At 37.6% G+C, this 24,106-nt stretch overlaps 1 protein-coding gene across 1 annotated transcript in view; it reads right to left on the reverse strand.

The window, feature by feature from the left end:
* Nucleotides 1-2,822: 2,822 nt before the first annotated feature.
* LOC104551953 (uncharacterized) overlaps nt 2,823-24,106 on the reverse strand; it is a gene marked incomplete at its 5' end in the record, with an annotated part of 163,690 nt that continues 142,406 nt past the window's right edge. Inside the window, 3 exons of the mRNA XM_061994922.1 lie at nt 2,823-2,998; nt 9,173-9,317; nt 18,286-18,495. Coding sequence (XP_061850906.1) covers nt 2,823-2,998; nt 9,173-9,317; nt 18,286-18,495 — 531 coding nt within the window. The remainder of the gene's footprint in view (nt 2,999-9,172; nt 9,318-18,285; nt 18,496-24,106) is intronic.

The following is a 24,106-nucleotide window of genomic DNA, read 5'->3' on the forward strand; positions in this document are numbered from 1 at the left end:
CTTAGACATGGAGTTTTATGAAACCAGGGTGGGAATGAGTTCCACTAGAGGAGACTCCAGGCTGAAAGAGAAAGGAGGGAGCTCCTGAGAAGATGTGAACTACAAATCAAGATGACAAGGAGGGGAGAAAGATCATAATTAGCTGTAGCTGTAGATGTAACAAGAATTTTTCAATCAATATGGTAAGCTGCTTCTAGCCAATTAAAAGAATGTAAAGTCGGGACAATGCCATATGTAGATTAGGTTAGTCTCATAAAAAGAGCCTTAAAGCAGTTTTACATAGTTCCTGAATTGATTTTTCTTGCAGGCCAAAGGAAAAAGAGCTGCAATAATCCAGCCCTACACTAACAGAAGTGGTACCTTGGAGAACTCCATTAGCTGCAAATGATAAGAGTCAGAGGAGTTTTACACATCCCTTTTTTTCACCTCACCTTGCCAACTTTCATAGGACCATACTGGCACAAAACTGCATGATTTTTTTTTTATACTATTTCTGAACTAATTAGAACAATGCAGACCTGGGGAAAACTCCACATCTACCTTCAGCTTTAATTCGTCACTGAATCCTAGCACTTTGCTTTTGACCGCTTCATGGAATACAGCAATGTTTGGAAACTGCCACAGATGTCAGAAGCTAAAGAGTTAAAAACAGTCTCCTGCAGCCAGCAGAGAAAGTGTGGAGTCAAGAAAAACACCCAGACATATAGCTGTTGAGACAGGAGCAACATTACAGCCATTAAAATCAAATGTCAAAGAAGGAACAATGTCTATTAGCTTTTAGAAACTAAGAATGAACAGTTCAGCTTTATCAAACAAATGGGTTATGCTATCCAATTACTAACTTCTGATAAGCACCATGTCAATTTTGAAATTGTACTGCTGAGTCTGTGAAGAAAATATAAATCTGAGTTGTTCACATAACAAGGATAAAAGGAACCCAAACTATTACCATCCAGACCTAATTATGCAGGCAAATCACTCCTCTTTCAGTAACATTGCAAAGACAATAAAAGCACTGTAGCTTTCACTGATGAAGCTCTAACCTTGTATGAGGTCTCTTTCCTCTCCTGTTCAGGTCCCATCTGATCAGAAGCCTTGAGAAGTCCTCCAATTGGGTCTTTCACTTCAAGAAGTATCATTCACTGCATCTTTTTGTTTTATCTCACCCATGAATGTAACAGCTAGGACTGTGTATGCCCCAGCTGAGTGGGCATCAGAGGACTACAGACGGCAGGGTGAATGAGACTCCCCATCCACCACACATAATTAGACATAGTCACGTAAAGTGGCTAGAGGAAGCCAAGGACATAGTCAATAGTCCATTTGCTTTTTTAGAGTAATATCTGTTGTGTTCAGGGAGGACATAAAATCCTCCATTCCATCCTCAGTGCTGTTAAGTCTGAAGCTGGTTGGAAACTCTCATTCTGGTGCTATTCTCTACCCCAAGGTACATGAACCATAGACTAAGCATGGGTTGAATTTCTCCCTCAGAGCAGACAAAAGGAATTATGAAAATAGCAGCAGCAGAATATATCATTGAAAGAAAAAATATAATTTAAAAGAACCGTGGGGTTTTTTTTCTTTTAAATTTTGTAAATATGCTTATGTGGTTAAAAATAAAGCATCATTTTTCACACATTCTTATCTAACATATGATTGTAACCTACCTGGATGGACGAGGCCTTGAAGTAACTAGAGTTAATGATCCCTTTGCCTTCCCCATATATCCTGACAAAGTTGAAAGAGGGCACATATCATCAGAGAATATTAGAGAAACAACTAATAGTTTAGTAGGATTATTTATTTCTTTTTCAAAATTTAATTATTTAATAACTTTGCTGGCAGCAATGTAGACCAGGGTGAGTTCTCTTAGTTCACAGCCATCAACTTTGATCTCTTAGATGAACATTTTGTGTCTCACCTGCTCCCAAAGGAGATGACATAGGTAATTTTGGAGGTTTCTATATCGGTGTCTTAGATGAGCTTTTGGCACAAGCCTTTCTGATGTCCCCAAAAAACATGTTTTCTGTTCCACACTGTGTCAGTCTTGGGGCACATTCGCTGGATTCCCTAGTTGAAACTTGAATGGAAGATTATTCCCACTTATTCTAGGAACAGCCTTGCTCATGAGCATCATTAATGGGCATTCAGTCCACAGGACCAGATTACAACTAGTCTGAAGGAAATTCTCATAACCTGTGTGGCATGGATGCTAGAACTTTAGCACCGTTTTCCTCTACAGATCTGTTCCTGACTTCCTGTACTACTGCTAAGGTAGATGTAGTCTCTCAGTGCTGCTTCTTTATGTGTTCTTAGAGCTTATGCTTATAAAATGAGCATCAAAGGCCATGATTAATCCTCAACCACTTATCCATCTTTGAAGAGTCTCACTTCAAAGGTGTCTTACTACTCACAACATTTGTAGTCAATTAAGAGGTACTTCCAAATACCAGACAGACAGAAAGACATGCAGAGTGGAAGTCCACTTCACTTGCAGTTGTGCTGGATGAAGGAATACAGCATCACCCCTAACTTTCCTCACTACCTCAAAGATGACTGTGCTGATAGATGAGTTGCTCATGCAAATACTCTCTCACCTGTTTCAGGTAAAATGTCTCTGCAAAGCTTAATGGCTAGAACAGGGGGTATTTGCTGTCTATTCTGAAATAGGCGAGGAAGACTTCCCATGGGACATACTCCTGCATAAAAAAGCAGCTGCAGATGATCTCTCCAGGTGGCATAGCTGTGCTCAAAGTGTGCTCACCACAATAGTAAAAGTAGAAGAGGAAAGCTAAACATTACAAAGTTGAATGCAATAGCTCTTAATCTGGTCTCGCTATTTTCTTTTTGGACCAAGTTATTCCTGCACCAGCTCTTTTGACAGTCTTTGTAAAATCCATCCGGCTGTTAGAGGAGCTCAGACAAGCCCTTGGCTTATACATACAGATCCAGCCTTGTTCCTTGAAAGCTGGATTCCTGTGTGTAAAGTCATTGATTCCTAGGGAAGACAGAATTTAAGAGTTGTAAGTAGGTAAATGTAATGTGGTAAGTTTTCTGGTGCCAATGTGATTTTTGGGCCCAAAATAAAGGCAATTCTAAATGGAAAGGAAAAAAAGGGGAAAAAAAGGAAAAAAAAAAAAAAGGAAAATTGGAGGATGCAACCAATCCTGTCATTGACTTCTCAAAGAAAAAGTATCATGTGATGAGACCATTAACAATTTGAGACTTTTTCAACTCCAATTTGAAAGATTCTTTGAAAAAGTAACATGGTTTGGAGCTTCTTTAACATATTTACAGATAATATTTGTAGAAAAAGACAAAAGCCTTCAAATACTGTTTTGGAATTAAAAAATATGAAACAAAGACTTAAATAGCATGGACAACAGATAAAACTCTGAAAAGGTCTGAAATACAGAGCCTTGCCATTGAAATCTATCCTGCTATCACTCTATATACATGAACACACACACACACACATTCATGCACTGGTTTTAGATGCAGCAGTATGTTGCTCCAAATTCAATGTGGTTATGTTTTCCATTGCAGGTGGAGTTTTAAAATTTATTGGGAACAATGTTGTGTAGAGTCCTTTCTTTTTTATTTTACTATGGAAGTACTCAGTGCCTTTGGACTAGGAGTCTATTATATGTCATATTGCAGATGAGGAACTCCTCCAATTTCATTAACAAGTAGCAAGATCTGTGCATACAGATCTTCCCATACAGAATGTTTTAGGAATTCGCCCTATTATGTCTAGTTAAGTCAACTTTGTGTCATTATTTCATGTTAGTGTATATGACAGGATTGGCATACCCAGAAAAGATGCATCAGAACCATTACATGTCAGCCAAGAAAATGAAAAAAGGATCTCTATATTTTGAAAACTAGGTTTGGTATCATGACCTTAAATATTTTGAGAAGAAAAGGTTATATTTACACACACACACACACACAAAAGTGTGTTTATAAAGCTTTATTGAATACCTCACATAAAGATCTTGTAAAACAAGAAAAAAATCCCACTTCTGAATGCATATCTGAGTAGAAAAAGATAGGGAAATTAGAATGAAAATCCCCTACACCAAGAGAAGGAAGCATTGCTTAAACACCTTGTTTTAGAAGATATCTTGTAAAAGACTGACTTTTTTCACAATCAAACACTTTGGAATAAGTCAAGTTTTTACAAAAAATTTATTTTAGCTCCAACATCATTGTCCTATACTTAGTGGAAAGACTTCTGCTATATAAGAATACACTTATTTCACTACAATGTTACGCACAAGTTAAGCACAAATGGAAAAGGCATTTGTTTCAGGCAGCTCTAAACCACAAAAATGTAGGCCAGAAGAAAACTTAAAACATGTTCAGCCAACTTTTGTACTAAAAGTAGATATCTAGCTTATCCTTAGGTTATAATTCCTTGCCCTGTCTCAAAAAAGTCAAACCAAATGAAACCAAAACTGAAAGAAATAGTATTTGCAAGAAATTTAAGCTGATTGCACATTATCTTTCCTTCCCTGTCCACAGAAAACAACCGCTTGTCATTTTAAAAATGAATCTGAAAAGTATTTTACTCCATGTATGAACTCCTGCAATCATGTGCTGAGAGGAGAGTCTCAGTCTTCATCTTTTTAGTTTGTCCCTCAGTTCCTTTATAAGTTTTCTCTTTATAAAGAAAACACTTTTCAAACCTACTCATAAATCAAAATACAATTCCCCAAAGAATGGCCCCAGGGGAAAAATGACTTCATGCATAGTCTCCCTAAGCTTGTAATTTTGATACCTGAATTGTAATTTTGTCTCCTTATATTTGAACTTGTTGGTGAAGATGCAGCTGTGGCTCAGATCTTGGGCCATATCCTGCATGTGTAATTCCCAGAACTTTTGCTGTGTGGCTCCTGACAGGTGATTCCTGTTTAGGAGGAGGTAGATTAGGAATGGTGTCTGGCTCAGAAAGGTTTAGGACTTCTCATAGCTTCCATGCACAGCAGATTTGAGTGTCTCCCATTGCCCACTGTCGTGGAGGAAACAAATGTTGCTATATGATAGAAAAGTAACCCTCAGTGTCAAAACCTCTTCTGGTGTAAATTCTTGTATCTCTATTGTCTTTAACTGAACATCAATAAAGTATCTGTGCTGAGGATCAGGCTCCTTATCTGTGGATTACTGGATAATAATATCCTTTCAAGGAGATATAAGAGGGAATCAAAAAAGCTCATGAAAATGTTCAGTGACATGGCAGCAGATTTATGACAAAAAAAAAAAAAGTCATTATAAAGAAAAAAAAGGAAAGGTCATATTCACTAGTAAGAAAGGAAGACCTAAAGAAGATGCAATTACAGATCTCCAGTACTTTCGAGTTTTGTTGTTAAGAGACAGAGAGGTTTTCTTAGGGCTTTTAATTAAAGTGAGGTACTGCTCCTCTTTATTTTTACATTTTCAATCTTTTTATTATCATAGCAATACATTTTCAACTGCTTCCTTAAGCATTAACAGCTGATTTATTTAATAAAACTGAGGACTGAGCAGCACTGGAAGTACTGCTTCCAATGGAATGCTCTCATGCTGTGATTGGTGAAGTGCTAAGTAATTTGCTTTTAATGCTAGCACATACCACTTAGCACCATATTTAACTGAATGATGAAAATCACTCATTTTTCATCCTCTTGCTTAACTGGTGCTCAGTGTAATCTATCTACTGTACTGTGAGCCTAGCACCAGATATATTCTAATAAACCTTGCTCTCCAACCTACAACAAGCATTTTAATTTTTAATCCATACTTAAGTCTTTATCCCTTAATAGAACAGAACTACAGATGGAGAGTATGTTTTAGATAATAAGAACACAGTAGGTACCCAGGGAAACTACACCACTAAAAGGATTCTTTATTTACACTTTTCAGTAATGACTACATATATATAGCTACACGGGAGAAAACTGTTGTAAAGGAACACTCCATAGACAGACAATTACTCTCCATCTATGACTGAGCATTATGGATGACGTTGCTGATAAGAGCACTTCAGAAAATTATTTCAAATCAAATGCCACCCAGTGTATACTGACCAACAATCACGGGAACTCAGAGGATGTAAGTAATCAAAATTAATAGGTCAGATGATACATTTTTAGCAAACTTGTAAGGTGAATTTATTTAATATTTAAGCATACTTTAAATTAAACTTTCAAGAATATGTACTGTTGCTGTACATCCCAGATCAGACGAAAGGGAGTGGAGACATACCAACGTAACCAAGGAATAAAAGTCATCCATCAAGTCCTTCATATTGAACAAAGTCTCAGGATCAGATTGACATTTGTTAAAAAACTCATAGTCCCATCAGAACTGAAGGCGTGTCTGGTCCACAAGTAAAGTCAGTCTTGCCATCAGAGTAAAGAATAGCTTATTGCTAAGTAAATCACAGAACCAGGCTGGAATATCTTAACTCAGAGGTGGGAAAACAGGGGTAAACATTGCCCATGGGGATTTTTACCATGACATTCAGTCATGTTCAAAGACCAAACTGAGGCCAAGAAGATGCACATAGTATGATGATGCCCTTATCATGCTGTTGTCTTGGTGCTGTTACCCAGAAACTGCATTAGGTTACAGATTGCAATGATAACTCATCGCAGAGGACAGTCACGTATGCAAGCAATCCTAGTGGCCTCCATTGCACTGTTTGTGTCATTCATTCATTGTGGAGTCATCAGCATTACCTCAGCATTTGAAGCAATTGGTGAAAAGTGCAACTCTGTTCAGGTAGAAAAAAATCCACAAAAAAACTCTACGACTGTACAGTTTCTCTTCAAGTTATCTACAAGAATTTAAAGTGTCAACAGACAAAGCAAACATTTAAAAGCATTTTACTTCTGTTATGACAGAGAGAAGTAATCCAAGTAATATCTGATACAATAGAATTTCTTGTAGATGTTCAGGAGATTTTAAATACAATTTCTGTCTCTGTGTAACTCATGAACACACACATGCACATGCACACAAATAAATCAAAAGAAGGGAAAAAAAAAAAGTGGAACCCAAATTATTACCTTGCAAACCCAAAGAAAATCTGTTTTCACAAGTAACATTTAAATCTCCAAGTTACTACCTACTGCCATGTAATGAATATTTGGATGGATGAGAATCATAGATTTAAGTTTCAAAATCGATCAACAGTGTTCAAGATATTGGGAAAGATCATTTATTGAAAGACCATAAATGAATCTCAGAAAGTTTTACCATACCTATGTAAACAAAGAGACACCAGAAAAATATATATGTTAGATAAATAGCACTGATAACTCTATTAACTGTTTGGTGTTTTATATGAACGATTCACAAGACCAGGTGGGTAAGACTCTTCCATTTTCCATCTACATTTTCAGGACAAAAATGATCCTACTATATGGAAGGCCAAGAGTTAGGGCACTGGCAATCTGTCTTTTATTTCTGCATTTGCACTTTGGTGACCTTGGACAAACTATTTCATCTTTCTTGCCTTTGTTCACCTTCTCACCTTCTTCTATTGTCTCCCATAGTCCGTCCCTTTGGGTCAAAACTTCATTTCTGATGCATTTGTATGATGTCAAATAGAACAGGCATTGATTGGTTTGAATTAATTAGCAATACAAAGAAAGCATGAGCATAACCTCCAGGTTGCTTTAAACTGCTGTAGCTCTCAGTGAAGCAAGTCTGACTGACATTAAGACCCCAGTAAAATTATCTTCTTTGGGATCTTGCAAATTTTGCAGCCTTGGCTACAGAACTGGTGGCATGAAGCCATCATTGTTCATCTTCTGGGCATCTTTGCAGCCTTACAATTACAATAGTGCTGTGCTTTGAATGATTATTGAAAACATTGTCAATGTTTTAGTCATGAAACTTCAAAGACAAATCAGTAACATTTTCTATACCACCACCAACAGATACAAGCAATCCTGGAAAATCAGGAGCAAGCAAACCTGAGATATCTAGGGGTGTCCCACTATTTGGAAGGAAATGGAAAATCACATGAACCAATTGTATTTGCATAATCTGATCTGTGGTCTGATCCAGTGAGCTCACTGCACTGAAAAGCTTGTTGAAGCCACAGAAGAGTTATGAATGGAAGATTTGCAAGACAACACTATATGTCCTGAGGTGTGCAGGTCGGAACTGTAAATCCTGTTAGACAGTAACCATACTATGGACGTGGTTCAGGATGAAAACAACTCTGTGGACCAAGCATTACTTCAGGAATTAACTCTTGTAGGAGACAACGTGATTTCCTGAAGATTAGAAAAAAAGACACGATGTAAATACACAGGTGACAGTGTACCAATGGCCTCCCTCTTCCAACAAGAGGTATAGAGGAGAAAAAGCTCATGTATTAAATGTATCCATTTTTCTTAAAAAAAATTGGTTCTTATGTAGTCATGTGAACTTTCCAAGGTTTCTCTGTCAGCAGACAAAATTTCTGTGAATTTAGAAGTAGGGTGCTTTTAATTTAACTTCACTCCCCTGAAGGCAATAGAAAATCGACACCAACAGGATCCAGCTAAGTGCAGGGATCTGGTGGAGCCAGATCTGGTACTGAAATCCTAGGTAAGGAAAGAGAGAAAACTGTTTTGCAATAGCAGTGACAGTTAAGGACACCCCGTGTGTTCTGTAATTCTCTGTCATCAGTTGGTCAGCAGTAACTTCACTTAACTTGATGTACATGGGCATATTCCACTCTTCATGTACTTTTCTAGGCACTAAGAGGGATCTGGTGGCTCTTAGTATGTGGTTGAAAATATAGTGCAAGTCTAGGAGACTGGGACTTTCCCATTCAGACTAAAATATGTGGACACATTCTTGATTATGTACAAAGTAGCTGATTTAAGCCTACCCTCAGGATGCTGGGCCTAACTCCAGATAGTGTTACTGTACTGAGTTTCTGAACATAAAATCTGCATGAATGGCAGTGCTTCAGCCCTCAGGAGTCTTGCAACAGACCTGTTAAGCTACCCAAGGATGAAGTCCCACAGGAAAACACAGCTGTGAAATTTTAGCTCTAACTGATCACACCCTAGTCCTTCCAAGAGAAACTGTGTTTTGATATTATCTGTTTTCTTCTATCCCTCCCGTAGTTTTAAGCTTAGGTATCAGTATTGTTTTTTCAGCTAGATACAGAAACTGAAAAGAATACCTTTCCATATTGCTGTACTCTTTTTTCTCTCCCTCAGCTTGATACATGAAGATGTATGCAGCACGCTGTCCATTTTGCTTATGCACTCCTCGGCTGTGCTCATTTCATTATATGAAAGACCTTCTCCAGTACTATCACCAAATGCCTGAAAAACAGAATGGACAAAACCTACATATTATTATAGCAGCCTTCAGTGAAATATCAGGGGAAACATAGATGACACTTCCCCAACCCTCATTTCTCTCTTTCAAAATATTGTGGCTTAGAGGATTCCGTGTATGTGAAATTTTATTCTGTCATACTAATAACCCAGCTTTGCAGCAGCTTACAGTTTAGCTTTCATGGTTCAGCTCCACTCCTAGGCTTATAACAATTTTTCTAACAGTTCTGCCAAAATATTATAAAGTAAAAGTTACTGTAAATGTATTCACTAATACAGATAGAACAGTGAGATTAGCAATTTAAACACATGTGAAATGTGAATTCACCTAATTTTTCTCACTCTAAACTCATTCCACTAAACAATGGAATGGAGATTTTTACGCCCGTTGCCTTTAATAACTTCTTATGATGTTCTTGACACATGGAGAAGATCTGAGTGAATAAAGAATAGACCGTCAAAGAAAAAAAAATCGTGGCCATGAGGAGAAGATGATGTGTTATAGGACTGGAAACTGGTTATACAGCCAAGGCACTGCATCAGATCCAGCTCAACTCATTAGCAGTTACCACATTGCATGTCAGATCCTTAGCTTGTGTCATGTGGGTGGCATTTTGCACAAGAGTGCCTTGGCTCTGATTGTTTTCACTTTCTGCAGTGACCATATAAAAGAAATTTTGCTCAGATGAATGTGAGCAGAAATTATATTTCAGACAGTGAGAAGTAACAGAGCCTCATCTCTCTCTAGTTGCTGCTACTCAGATGCTAGCATGGAAAAAGAAGATTGCGCCAGTAATGAATTTGGCTAAACCTGGTTTAGCACAGCTGTAGTAAATTATACAAACACGGGTTTATATATGGGAATGATCTTTAATTTCTGTTGTATTTTTGTGTACTTTTATAATATATCTGATGAGATATCTTAAAATCTTTGTTATGCTTCTAGGTTTGATAATCTGTGAATCTGAGAAGCCCTGTTGCCTCTAGAACACAGGGATACAGGCAACACAGGGAGATAAAATCTCACATGAAGAACTGTGATTGAATATTGGGGTGATCTTGTGCTTCCTACATCCTAGGTAAGTTCTATACACTAGTCTACTCTTTCTTCTTAACTAGGTACCAATTACATAGAATACCTACTACTTTTAGTTTTATTCTTTTACACTAATAGGCCAGTTTTAGATTGCCCTAAGCTGTTTCTCTCATGCAATAAATGATCTTCAGGGCAGGTTAAACAGAGACACAACTTCATAACAGAGCTTCATAGCAACAATTTTGCAATACACAAAATTGAGAAAACAGGAGATGAATAGGCGAGCTGTAACACCACTGAGGAAACAGAAACATTTTTCCTGTTGCAATAATCTGAAAAAATATGTGGAAATATTGTCAGGGTATACCTGGAGATTTAATGCTAACTCCACAGAAGCTGAAACACTAATCTCACAGAATCATAATTTTTTTTAGTTTAAAGAAGACATTTAAGATCGAGTACAACCTTAACACTGCCAAGTGTATTACTAAACCACATCCCTAATTGCCACGATATATGTATTTTAAATAGCTCAAGGGATAGTGACTCCACCACTTCCCTGGGCAGCCTGTTCCAGTGCTTGATAGCCCTTCTAGTAATATGTTTTTTTCCTGATATTCCATTCAAACTTCCCCTATGCAACTTGAGGCCATTTCCTCTAGTTGTATCACTTGTAATTTGGGAGGAGACCTACCCCTACCTTGCTACAACCTCCTTTCAGGTAGTTTTAGAGAGTGAAAAGGTCTCCCCTCAGCCTCTTCAGGCTAAACAACCCCAGGTCTTCCAGCTACCCTTCATAAGACTCATTTCTATGCACTGGTAAAGCCTTTCCATCGGTGTTGGTTAACACATACCAAAAGCTCTTTTCAATCCAGTTTGAAACATAACCAGCATGCCTGACTGCTACACTTGAGGGGTTATCATTTATTTGTGTACTTTAAATTGAAGCTTATATGGCTATGTCAGATTTTTAGACCTGATCAGATGTTGTACAGATTTCCGCTTTTTAATTAAAATTCAAGTTGTACTTTCTGAGAGTCACTTAATAGCAGTAACCTTACAGTTAATCAACTGTGTAGTAAAGTTCACTGTGCACTTACTACAGTGTAATTATAAAGTGAGCAAAAATATAATTGATGCATTTTGTCAATCTGTGTAGCTGCAAGGTACTTTTTCAAAGGTTTTTTTTATTGTTCTGATAAAATAAGTTAATGCTGTTTTGGCAATGATCCTCTGACTTCAGAAATTTTACTGCTGATTCAGGTAAAACTACGTGATAGATGAATAAAGATTAAAAGTGTTTAAGGGTACAAAATATCTTCCACAGTAATCAGTGACTCTACCCTCTCAGCATAAAGTCATTCAGAAAATCACTGAAAATACAGAAAATATGGGTATTTAAAGTGGGTTGGAACCAGAAAGGAAGCATTTTAATACAAAATGGCACTTTACAGTAGCCCTTAGTTATCAGCACTGATGTTTGTTATACAGCACAACTACCGTGATATAACAACTGCCATGAGCACTGTCTCAGACTGAAAATGGACTTGAACTTGCTCCCATCCCTTCTGCAAACACACAAAGGAAACAGCTTTAACTCCTCAGACCCCTATGGAAAAATAAATGTAAATATCCATGCCCACAAAATATCTGTGCATGTGTCAGCTCCTCATCCCACATTCCCATAAGGAATCCAGCATGACTTAAAATTGAATATTCATATACAGAATGAGGCTATAATGCTGCAGTGTAGGTATTTCAGCCATTTTCTGGTTATCTGAAAGTCTGTGCATCCTGCTGAGAGTCAGTCTTGGACCTGTCTCATCACCTTTGTGGTCCTTTTGCCACATCACAGCCTCTACCATAGATAAGCAAGACATGGCATCTTGATGGAAATACGTCTTTTTCCCCATTGGCTCTGTGAGTTTCTGGAGTGAAGAATATATTGAATGTGAGTTTTGGAGAAAAATAGAGGGAAGAAATGAAGCCATGCTGCAAGGCATATGACTCCTGTATTTCCTTCCGATTGCATGCAGCAGCATAACCTTGACTGTAGCTGATAATCTTTAAGATTAATAATTAACAGACACAGTTCCCATTTAGGACTATACTTTTTTTCAGTGGATTGAGGTAAGGACCTAGTCTTATACTTGGAAGGGTAAACAACCCAAAACAGACTGCATGGAGACATAACTGCTCCTTGGCTGATCACAGCCTGCACATCTTCATCTGCAGCAAATGGGTTGGCTCAGCCATCACAGGGGCAAGAAGCAGGGAGACTAGGTCCATTTCAGGACAGGATTCACATATGAGAGATGAGCTATCTCAATTCAAGAGAAAAACATGCAAACGCAAGATTTCTCCAGGAACACTCTTGTTCTCATCTTTTCAATGGGTTGGAAAGAACTGCCTGGGCCACTATTTTATTTCTTAAACTGATTATCTTTAATTGAATTATAGCATTAAAGGAGAAATATATACTGTTAAAGATAACTTAAAACAGTCTGGTTTACTACTTATATTTGCAGAAGAACTAGCAATACTACCATGACCCTCAACAAAAGGGCTGTAAGTCTGCAAGTTACACTGATTTGACTGCCTAAGTCCATGTGAGTATCCCTTAGATGACTTTCATCATGTATAATTCCCAACTGAATCTCAGTGCATGTTGAAAAGGATCATCTTCCCACTGAATGCAATTGCAAAATGTTACTTGTATTCAGTGGGACAAGAATAGATCTCAGAATTATACAGGCAGCATATGGCAAAGCCTATTCAGCCCAGGAGTAGGTACATGCACACGTGTATTAATATGGGTGGAATCACTCTTGCAGGGGACAAACCTCTGCTGTTAACCCCTACTTTCACACGGATCTCCAGGAAACTGAATCATCATAAACTGGCCACAGTTGTGGATGACCTGTTATGATATTGCTGAAGTTAGCTAATGTGGGTCAATTTACATAGCATAATTACCTTTGCCCAGTCTCTCCCAAGCCAAGGCTTCACTCATTCACCTCTGCTGACCCATCTTATGGTTTGGAATGGCCAGAGCTTTTCTGCTTCCACTGCAGAGTCTGATGAGGTGATGAAGCCATATGATGAAGAAACCATTAGGTAGTTTACTAACCTCTGTTACTGAGCTGGAGCAATCCTACCTCTTTCTGTTCTCCATAAATCTTTAGTGACCACTGCAGTGAGACTTTTTATGAAAACAGCATGGGGAGCTTTTGCAGTAAACTTGGCCAATTTATTCCCCTAACGAAGTTAGAGACAGAAAAAGCTGCACTCAGATACATGCATAAACTGCGCTGGAGTCAACTGTGTGGCTTATGCACATATGGGTAAAAAATAGGGCCCAATATTCATAGTAACATTGTGTACATAAAAAGAATTTGTGGAATTAAGAATAAAACATGAGGCAATTTGTTGATTTGCCCAGGGAATATATGGGAGCGACAAATGTGTCGATTATTCTAAGGTCGTTTTTTAGTGTCATTATCAGATCCAAGAACTGTGTATAAAAGGATGCAGTCCTTCACATGCTAAAAGTATAGTTTGCTCAAACAATTGTAAAATATTCAGTATTCTTAAGATTAAATATCTGAATATTGCTTCTGAAGGAACAGCTGTCAGCTTAAATCTAAAGTCTAGTTTGTTTACTGGCTGTATTTTATATCTGTTAGAAAATGACACCAAATGGCAATAAAATTGTTGTAAGTATTCTACTGGGGAATATAAATGCCCTTTGGTTACAGTGTACATATCTTTATACATAATTCCAGTATATTTTCCCTAGAATTATGTTAAATATGTAAAAAGCCTTTCCTCATAAAGGTAAAAACGCTAGATGTTTCCAAGCTGTAATTTAGCATTAGTGTCAAGATTGCCTCAGAAAATAAGCTACAGTTACTGTTTCATTCTTTTTAAGTGTCACTCAGCATACCATATCTGATCTTGTATTCAAAATAAACTTAAATGATTTTATTCACTTTTCCAGAGGTGCAAGAGAGTTTAGACATAATTCATAGCATATGGATTGATGTAGATAGCTTGAACTAAGTAATTGGCTAGTCACCTACGCTGTCTTATCCCATTACTACTCACTACTTTTCAGGTAATTAGGGAAAACAGATCTTCTTTATTCAGTAAGTTTGAATTGGATGAATCCTTGACATTTGTGTAGATTTATTTGATAGATAAAATCATACTATACAAAAACTTTCCCTACAATGCTGAGGTTTACTAGACCTATAACAAGAAACTGATTCTTTGTTGAGTTAAAGTGACTTATCTTTGCCCTTTTAATAAGAAATCAACTTCAGTCAGCAAAAGTTAAGATAAAAATCACCAAGTTGCTGTTATCACCATGTAGAGAGCAAATACGTGCCACTATTAACTTTTCTGTGTACGGATTTCAAATACATTTTAAATGCTAAAACTCAATAATTTCCTGTATATTTCAATAACAAAAGATTAATGAATAAGGAAAAGCATGAAAAGTGATTTATTTTGGGAAGGTCATTCCTTGGTTAGCCAACACTTAAATTGAATACTATAAAGGAGAAATATATTACAGGTAAAAAGTAAAATGGGTTTTACTGCATGTGAATTCTTTGTTTTACAATGCTTATGATAAAAGGACTGCACTTAGAAGTTTAACCTCTATAATTTTTATACTGCACATTTAAAAAAAGAGATCTTTTTATTTAACATTTCTAGGGCAATTTATACATGTCACCTTGTAGTTAATGTTCCTTTTAAGACAGTTCTTTTTGCCTTATGCTTATGAAACCGATAAAACTACTTTTCATACCAGACACAAAATTTCTAGTTATACCAGCAAAGTGGGATGTTTAATGTGAATATTATACTTAAAGAAATAAGTATTTTGAAGAAGTTATGGCAAAGCAAGACATTTGTTACTGGCTAGTGTACTCCTGCTCACAGTTCTTACAAATTGGCCTTACTTGCTGTAAAAAAACCCAAAAAACGCAGAAATATTATTGAAGTGTTTTGGCTTGTTGGCTTAAATTAAGCCCATTCTAAAATGCTTTTATGAATTAGGGCTATGAGAAAAATCTTGTTTTCACTGAAGAAAAAAAGAGTAGGATAGGGTGGTGAATAAAATGTATATTTCTTATGAGCATCCAAGAACTCTGAAGAAAGGTTATGCAAAATTCCTCTCATGCCTGTTGAAGAATACCTGCAGATACAGAAACATATCTGAGGTTGAGGTCAGCAGGAGTTGAACACATATATGTTGATTTATAAGTAAAGTTAGGATGTGTCACAGTTGACATAGACCTCTCTTGTTCCTACACTCTCAGGACAGCATTTCATAGAAGTATGTTCTCTCTGGTGGGTAGAAAGAGGTTGCTGATCATGAAAAAAGAGGAAAGGCAGCTGTCAATCCTACAACAAGAAGAGAACAGGTGTCAAACTTGTCATTGTGAAGAAGAGCCTTCCCTCCTCTTTTTTAGTAAAAAGTGAATCCTGTCTTGTTTCTTCTGGTGAAGTGTTATACCCATTCTGGTAGAAAATGGATAAGATTATGAAAGTATATTTTGTAGGTAAAATTCTGGAAGGGAGAAGTCTTATTTACAATAAAGGGTGATCAAAATACACATATGGAAACTGACAATGAATATACTGAGGCTGGAGAACCAAGAGGAGACTCCTAACCAAATAGACTGTAGGGATCCAGAAAAATCTTGCCATTGAATCACTGGGGATAAAATACTTAAAGTAGACTAGGTTTAGGTAAAATAAGGTACCTGAGTCTTTAATACTAACTCTAAATATTCAGACTGAAAAAGCTTATTCACAGTGAGTTGTTCACGGTAGCAGCAGACCAGATGTCATGTTCTATATCCTTAAAAGTTATACTTCAGGTCGCAACACAACATTTTATCTCTCAGTTGATGACTCCACTCAATTACCACTGCTTGTCTAGCTGCAGTGAAGGCAAAAAACCTGTTCCTGAGGAGTAGCAACAGCAGCAAGTGGTGAAGCTCGAGTGTATTTGCCCCATGGCATCAAACTTCTCTCTAGTCAATGTACAGTTTTAAAATTCATTAACTTTTACAATATTCCTAATTTTGAAATTAAGTAGAATGCCCTAACCTATAAAATACACAAATGTATAATTACATCTGTTCCCAGTGAAAAGTAAGATCTGTATATGAGTTTTACTCAATTATCAGTTAAGCACATTTCTTACATGTAATTGTATTTAGATCTTCAAGTAAAAAATGGTTTAAAGTGTGCATTGATCTCCCAGATTGGATATGCATCTTTAAAGTTGATGACATAAGACTCAGTCATGTAGGTTTTAGAGACAGAATATCTTTTGAGTTGTTGTGGGAAACTGTACAGTAGCAGCTTGAGCTATCCACAGTGTGCAGTGGTCACTTTGTGGATGCTGATCAGCCAGAAGCTGGAAGCTTCTGAGAACCTCACCTGGGGAGACAAAATTACATTGTATGGGAAGATATTTTTCTTCTCTCAGAAATATGGAAGGGATTCATGAACTGAACCAGGATACTAGGAAACTTTGCCTTGGGCATTCGAAGCTCCTCCTTCCACAGTCTGTGGAAGCTGAATGAAATCTCATGATCGAAAAGCTGAGAAGAACTGAATTGGGAAAAATCTTTCTGCAAAGAGCTATGGTTTGCCATAGGTAGAAAGTAAGAATGGGGCAGCGTTGTTGACCTCAAACAAGGTAAAGATGTTCTAGCAAAAATCTGGCAAATGGTTTGTATGAGGAGCTTCTTTAAAGGACTTAGGCGTGGACCTGGATTTGCTGGTTTCTTTGTTTCAATAATTAAGTTCTGCTTCATGCAGGCCACAGGCCTTCCCTTGTTTTCTTTGGCCAGCATCGAGACTCTGATGTCTTCACTCTGGTGAATCACAAGTTCCCAGGGCAGAAAATTATGTTTGGATTCCTTGAGGATGGTTTCCTTTAAATTAGATTTTCTTTAAAAAGCCAAGTAGGGCACAAACATTAAGAATGAAATCTTTTAATGAAAACAGCCTTGAAACATTAACCAAAGGAGTAGAAGTAACATTTGCCTCATGCTAAAAAGATGTGCTTGAACCTTCACCATAGAAGCAAACAGCTAAAAACCTTGTACTTCGGCATCATTTGTGCCAGTTTCTATGGTAAACAGACTTTGTGACAATGCTGTCTCATCTGATTTGGTAGGTAAAGTAATACTCTTTCACTTTACTGTCTCTTAGATGCTAATTTTTTAAAAATTTCTCTCAACACAAGACCAAAGGCAACAAGGAAATGCACTTCTTCTAAACACTTAAAACAAAATTGACAATACAGTGAACAAAATGCAGCCTGTGGAACAAACAATAGGAGATACTTCTTTCTAATACTATCCTGTATTGTATTTTAGTACACAAACTGCTACAAGTCTGACAACATCCAGGATTCAATCTAAAACTTGAAATATGCCAGTAAGTAATCAAACTGTGCCTTAGCTTTGCATATCTGAGGAATAATTAAATGAATGACCACACCTTATTGCTAGCCGTATAATAAATGTGCACAATACCTACATTGTATATTAATATAAATAATAATTCCCATACAGAATGACCTTATGTGGTTCTAAACAATATACACTTTTAAATAATCTCTATGTGTGTAGTTTCAATTTATATCTAACATAATTGCCTTTAAATGGCTCTATAAACAATACTAAATTGCCACTTGTTACTGCAAACACATTAAGTCATTGATTTTACTCTACTGTTTGGGAGTGACGTCTTCCTATGGAAGACTTCAGTGTATATCTTGTGCAGGGCCAAGCAGGTCTATTCTGCTGTTTTGATGCTGACCTACTTCTCATGTGCACCACTTTGCCTTCAAAATCTGTAAGTGAGGAGTGTACTTGGACCTACCTCGACAATAGCCCCATCAGGTAGCCTGAGGAAGTGCCTGTAAAGTTCCTGGAAGCCGCCGAGGTGAACAGTGTAGACAGAGATGTGCACGGTCATGTTCTCTCTCCAGGTAGCTGCGGAGTCAGTGGACGGGTCCTGGTTTTGGAGGTGGCAGCTGGAGCCACCAGGCTGGCTGGCGAGGTCCTTCCAGATGTGATCAGACACTGCCACCTAGTGAGACAGGGCCCCCCCCCATGCACACGCATGCACGGGGGGTCCCCCCACCCCCCACCAAACGAACACATTTAATTAACTTCTGGCAAGAGCTTTGCCGTTTTAAAAGATTTTACAATAAATCTGCAAAGCCCATACCATATGCAGTGCTTGCACAGAGTTCTCTACTGCATATTTTTTTATGACATAGATCTAAATAGTGGAGATAGACAAATCCCTAGTGTATATTCTATAAAGTTAATTCTGCACAGACGAAGCTGTAATTGACTCCTGTATTAACCAAAAGCAGGGAGATCAAGAGGGTAGGTTAAACAATAAAATGGTAATGCTGATTAAAACAAGAAAGCTTCCTGAGATTTTTGTGAACGAGTATTTGTATTTCTTTTTCTTTGAGAAGCCTTTGTGCCTGTACCCACAAGCACTTTTCAGTCTCTGATCTCTGTATAATATTAAAATAACCTTGTGCTGCTAACTGAATTGTAGATGAGGCAGAGTAAATAAAGTGTGGTTTAGTGTATTGCATAAAGCTAGTTTATTGACACAGTTATCTAGTTTTTTTGTTTTGCTCTAAATACACTTGTTTGGGTAGTTTTTGCACCTCCCTCAGCCAAAATTCCCATTTAACTTTTTTCATGTTAATTCTTTAGAAAGGTTGAGCAGAATTCAAGACTTCAGATGGATCACAGTACACAGATTAAGCAATCCCTATCATTAACAAGAACTGAGAATAAGAAGCATTATTTTTATACTCCCACTGGAGTGCAAGCTTTTTAACCCTTTACTTTTGCAAGACCTTTGCACTGCTCATATTCTCCCATGAGATGCTACTCCTGATAACAGTAAAATGAGATTGGTAGTACTTAGATCTTTACAATACACTGCTATACTCTTCCCAAACAATTCTACATAATGCAAGGGAAATAACACTTCTGGTGGTCTGAGACAAGCTTTTCTTTCAAGTAACTGCCTTACATTGGTTGAAATGATTGGAACTCACCCGTGAAGCTGGCCTTAGAAAACCTCTAATTTAAGCTCGATGTATCAAAACCTTCTTTAGCACAGTTTTGTGTTTTCTTTTTGCTGAAATGAAGAGCTCAGATTTCTACAAGAGATCCCAAAATTACCAGATACCATTTTTTCCCTCCACTTGGGAAAAGTTAGATTTAGCTCAGTTTGCTTGTGCTCCAGTTCACATTTCCTCAGCTGTTCTTACGCATTATGAAGAATCCTGTAACTAGCACAGTGTGCCAACACCATGATCCTGATGTGCACATTGCTATTCTGAACAGCTGCCTTAGGAGAAGTTTGGGTTTAGGTGAGTTAAGTACATGCATCGGAAATTATCTCTAACTGTTTTCCAGGAACAACAGAACAATAGGAAACTTAATTTTAGCGTCAACTTTCATTTACATCAATCCTAAATGGTTTTATACATTTTAAAATATAGAAAGGTCATCAGAAATTTAAGGTAAAACATGCATAGTCTGAATTTCCCACACCAAAATCTCTGAGGTTAAAAGGCTTTAATTCAGAACAATTTGTTAGGAACACACAGCAACTACAAGGATGGGACAAGCCCTGCATTTCCCTCTGCCTATAACAAAAGCATATCTTACACATCTGCCATGTGCAGTTTCTCCGTAAGTATTAAGGTGGCCAGTGTTCTCATGAAAGCAGAAAGGCATCTTCTGTTGGGATAGTGTTAGCCAGGGGAACAAGCAGCTGCAAGAGCTGCCACATCAGAATTTGTGAAATGAGAATAAAGACTCCACCATGGTTATCCTCCTCTTTCATCCAAGTGTCTCACAACCAAGAGCTTTGACCTGTGTAATTGAGAGTGCTAAGCCCTTCCTGGCCTCATACTTTCTCCCTGATCTATGGCTTCAGGGAAGAGAAATGGTTGGGAGAGTAATCTCAGAAACTCTGTCTGCAGGGAAGCCACAGAGCAAACAGGATGATCTGTCATGATCATCCCTTTATGCAAGATGTATTTTCACCTGCACTGCACTGCTTACTTCTTTTCTTCAGAATGTTTTCCTCCCTCCTGAATCAGTCCAACACAATCCCCTGGTTCTTATCTGGCCTTCCCATTAGCTCACTTTCATTAGATATGCTCATCTTTCATTTGTGTTTGTCCCTGCCAAAAAGTAGGGAGGGCTATTTACCACGTGTTTTGCAAGTCATGGATCACCTACTGTGAATACCATATCCTTCTCCACAGCTCTTTTTTACCCATTTGAGGGCAGGGATATTCATGCTGTGCTTGACCAGCACAGAGGACAGCATGGATCTTAGACTATCTTCATACAAGGAAATCACTACTTATACTTTCAATCAGTGTCAGAGCAGAGTATAATTTACAGCCTGTAATTTCCATGCTGGAAGCCAAAGCTTCATCACTCAAAACTTTGTGTTTGAGCAAATCTTTGGTTTGCCAGGTTGGAGACCTCCTTTGGGAGTTCTCTGCTCTAAGTGTCATCTTGGAGGCACCATATCCATACAGGGCCAGATATGGTATCAAGAGCATCTGCCTTGCCACCCACTCTGAGAGCAGATGGATCTACAGGGTAGTGGGAGTAAAAAAACCCATATGGCTTGTCATCACATTTCAAGATCTGTCAAACTCCCTCTAAGGACATTTATGTGACTAACCAACAGAATGTGTCAATAATGATTGACATGTCCTCCCTCTCTTAAAAGTACAATCTGATATCAGACAATTGAGAGTAAAAAAGCACTAACAAAACTGATGGTGCCATACTGAGTTGCATCGCCTTGGTCCAGGGTAGGCATAAGTGAAAAGGAGGGAAACAAAACACTTGGCTGGGGAATCGTTCATTGACCCTTCCTCAAAGTCATCTGGTAGCATGAACGTTCCTGAAGGCAGATTCTACAATTTGCAGTGGGATGTAAGAGCTGAAAACCAAGCTTGTGAAAGGAAAGAGCAGTCCTGGGGGTGGCTGTGGATTTAGACACCCCCAGCTCCGAAAGACCATTCAATTCCCTCCTTACTGTCACCATCTTAAAGTATTTGGCAGATGGATGTCCACTGCCTTAAAAGTTTCAGAATGTGTTTCTGTGAAATGATAGGTCACTAGAGAGCTGCCATGGCCTACATAACCTGAAGTAAGCTCAAAGAGTAAACTGTACTGTCATCTGAAATTTCTATCATTAAGTTAATCAAAAATGTCCATTCATTTCTACAGAAATACAATATGAGTTAAATCCATCGAGACAGGCTAGTCAAGAGACTGTGCATATAGGACATGTCAGAGGAACTGAAGTTAGTTATGATCTAGATTCACAAGGGCTGACAAGAAACCACAAAATGCCAGAGCAGTGTACAGTAATCTTTAAATGAAATTCATCTTTCAGCAGAAAAACACATTAAGGATGGTAATTCAATGATAAAAGAGGCAGGCCAGAACAGGTTCAAATGCTGAATATTTCACAACATAATTTAATTAAAGCAGGAGTGTGAGGCTGTTAATCACTTTATAATAGTTCAGCTTGAAATCAGGTCTGATGTGAATGCCCTTAACATTTATTTGTTTGTATTATTATAATACCCAAATGTTACATTGACCTAATACAAATACAGAGTTTTCATTGGCCTTTATTGTGCTGGTTTTTTCTCCTTTTGATCCTCCTGCCTTTGTGCAAGTATGCAAAGAACTGGGAGGAAGGGTCATAAATTTAGGTCAGATCAGATGATTCAGTAAGTCTCATGTGGGTTTAAGTCTTATTAATAATTTTAATACATTCTTCCTTGACAACAATGATTTCAATCACCGCTCCTTTAACGTACAGTGTGACGTAAAAACAGACGATCTTTTAAGGAATGGAACATGCTTCTCATACAAAGAAGGTAAATTATGTCACCCCTTGGAAATTACAGTACATAACCTAGAACAAAAGACAAGTACAAATACAAATGTAATTTGTTGTATAACTAAATTATGCCATACCATGTGCATAGAAATATGTTCTTGAAGTAGAACACGATAATATTTTAAATACAAATATATTAATTTATAGTTATAAATATATTACACACACAATATACAGATAATTAATATTATTGTTTCCAAGGGCAGGGTACAGAAAGTGCCATGCTGGTGCATAAAGGTATTATGAGGTTTCCTATTGTTTGATAGCTTTTGTTAAAGAAGAAGGAATCCCTTACATTTTCTGAGCTACAGTGGGAACAAGAGGAAGACTGACTTGCAGTGACTTAAACAAAAAAAAAAGATATCAGCATAAAATAAAATCTTTTAAAAAGTTGAGAAATACACTTGTCCATGTGTGCCTAAACACTTGATTATGAGTAGCATTAATTCTTAACTGCTTGCAGCATTATTATTAGCAATGTCATGCAAATTAATTCCAGCTTCATGTATTGCAAAATGTATTTTTAAAAGTTTGAAAGCAATATTCAAAGAAAATGCATAAAAAGAACAATATAGTCCAAACCAATCAGTTGAGAATGGGCAAAAATGTGAGGTGGTTGTGACAAATAATTAGCAAAAGTTACAAGCTGTTAACTTTAAGCAAGAAGGCAAAAGTGTTGAAGTTATAGAAAAAAGACATCAAAGTTGAGGGTGCTGTATTTACTTCAAGTAACTTTCATAAAAATGGTAAGTGTATTTTCTGTGGTAAGAGTTGTAAATATGGGAATTGCTGTCCTGGAGGCTATCTTTGTTAAGACATTGTAGCTCTACAATTTAAAAACAAAGGCTGGCTAGTCTTAACCTCTGAGAGAAGCTCAGCAAACTCCATTGCTGAGCTTGCCAACAGCTCCAGGAAAAGAAGAATTTACATGGACATGCCTGAAAACACCCTTGCTGCCCATGTCAAAGGCATCTTGGAGACATCCAGGTCCAGACAAGGCTACCACTGAACCTCACACAGACTAGCTGTGACAGTGGGGAAGATTTTCAAGCTGCTGTAGGAACGATAGGGTACTTTACAAGAAGTGAAAATTAACTTGGTTCAAATAAACCATGGAAATAGAAAACAAAGGCATGAACAAGAGAATCTATTAGGAATGACAAAAGTCATACTGTCACGAGAAAGGCATTACCAGTTACACCAATGCCCCTTATTTTTAAGCCTTAAATGTATAAATATAAGTATGTACCCATGCTTACACATATACAGCATACTTTAGTGGGGTCATAGGATGAGCTCTTGTATCTGGGGCAATAATGAAACATGTAAATGTCTCAGGTTAGCAAAGGTCTTCAGTCTGCTGTTGGCAGAGGACGTTTGGCAGGCACATGTGGCCTAACAGTCTTATTCTGACCTATGGAACTATATCAGTGGCAAATACCTTTGGAACAGTGTGCTGTCCCACCTACAACTGCTTTTATCAACTCCATAGTTAGATAACTTGTTTCTAAATCATCCTATTTATGAACATAATGGACCAACACAATGGACCAGTAGTATCCGGGAATTGTTTATTTCAGTCAAATTATGAATGCCTGAAGCATTGTTGTTACAGTCTTCCCTGATTTATTTAATAAACTGACATGGACAGACTGAATGATGACAATAACCATGTACAGAGAATAAGCTCTTTGTAAACGACTGAGGAGAAATCTCA

This window comes from Colius striatus, chromosome 4 (genome assembly GCF_028858725.1).
Source record: "Colius striatus isolate bColStr4 chromosome 4, bColStr4.1.hap1, whole genome shotgun sequence".
Taxonomy (NCBI): domain Eukaryota; kingdom Metazoa; phylum Chordata; class Aves; order Coliiformes; family Coliidae; genus Colius; species Colius striatus.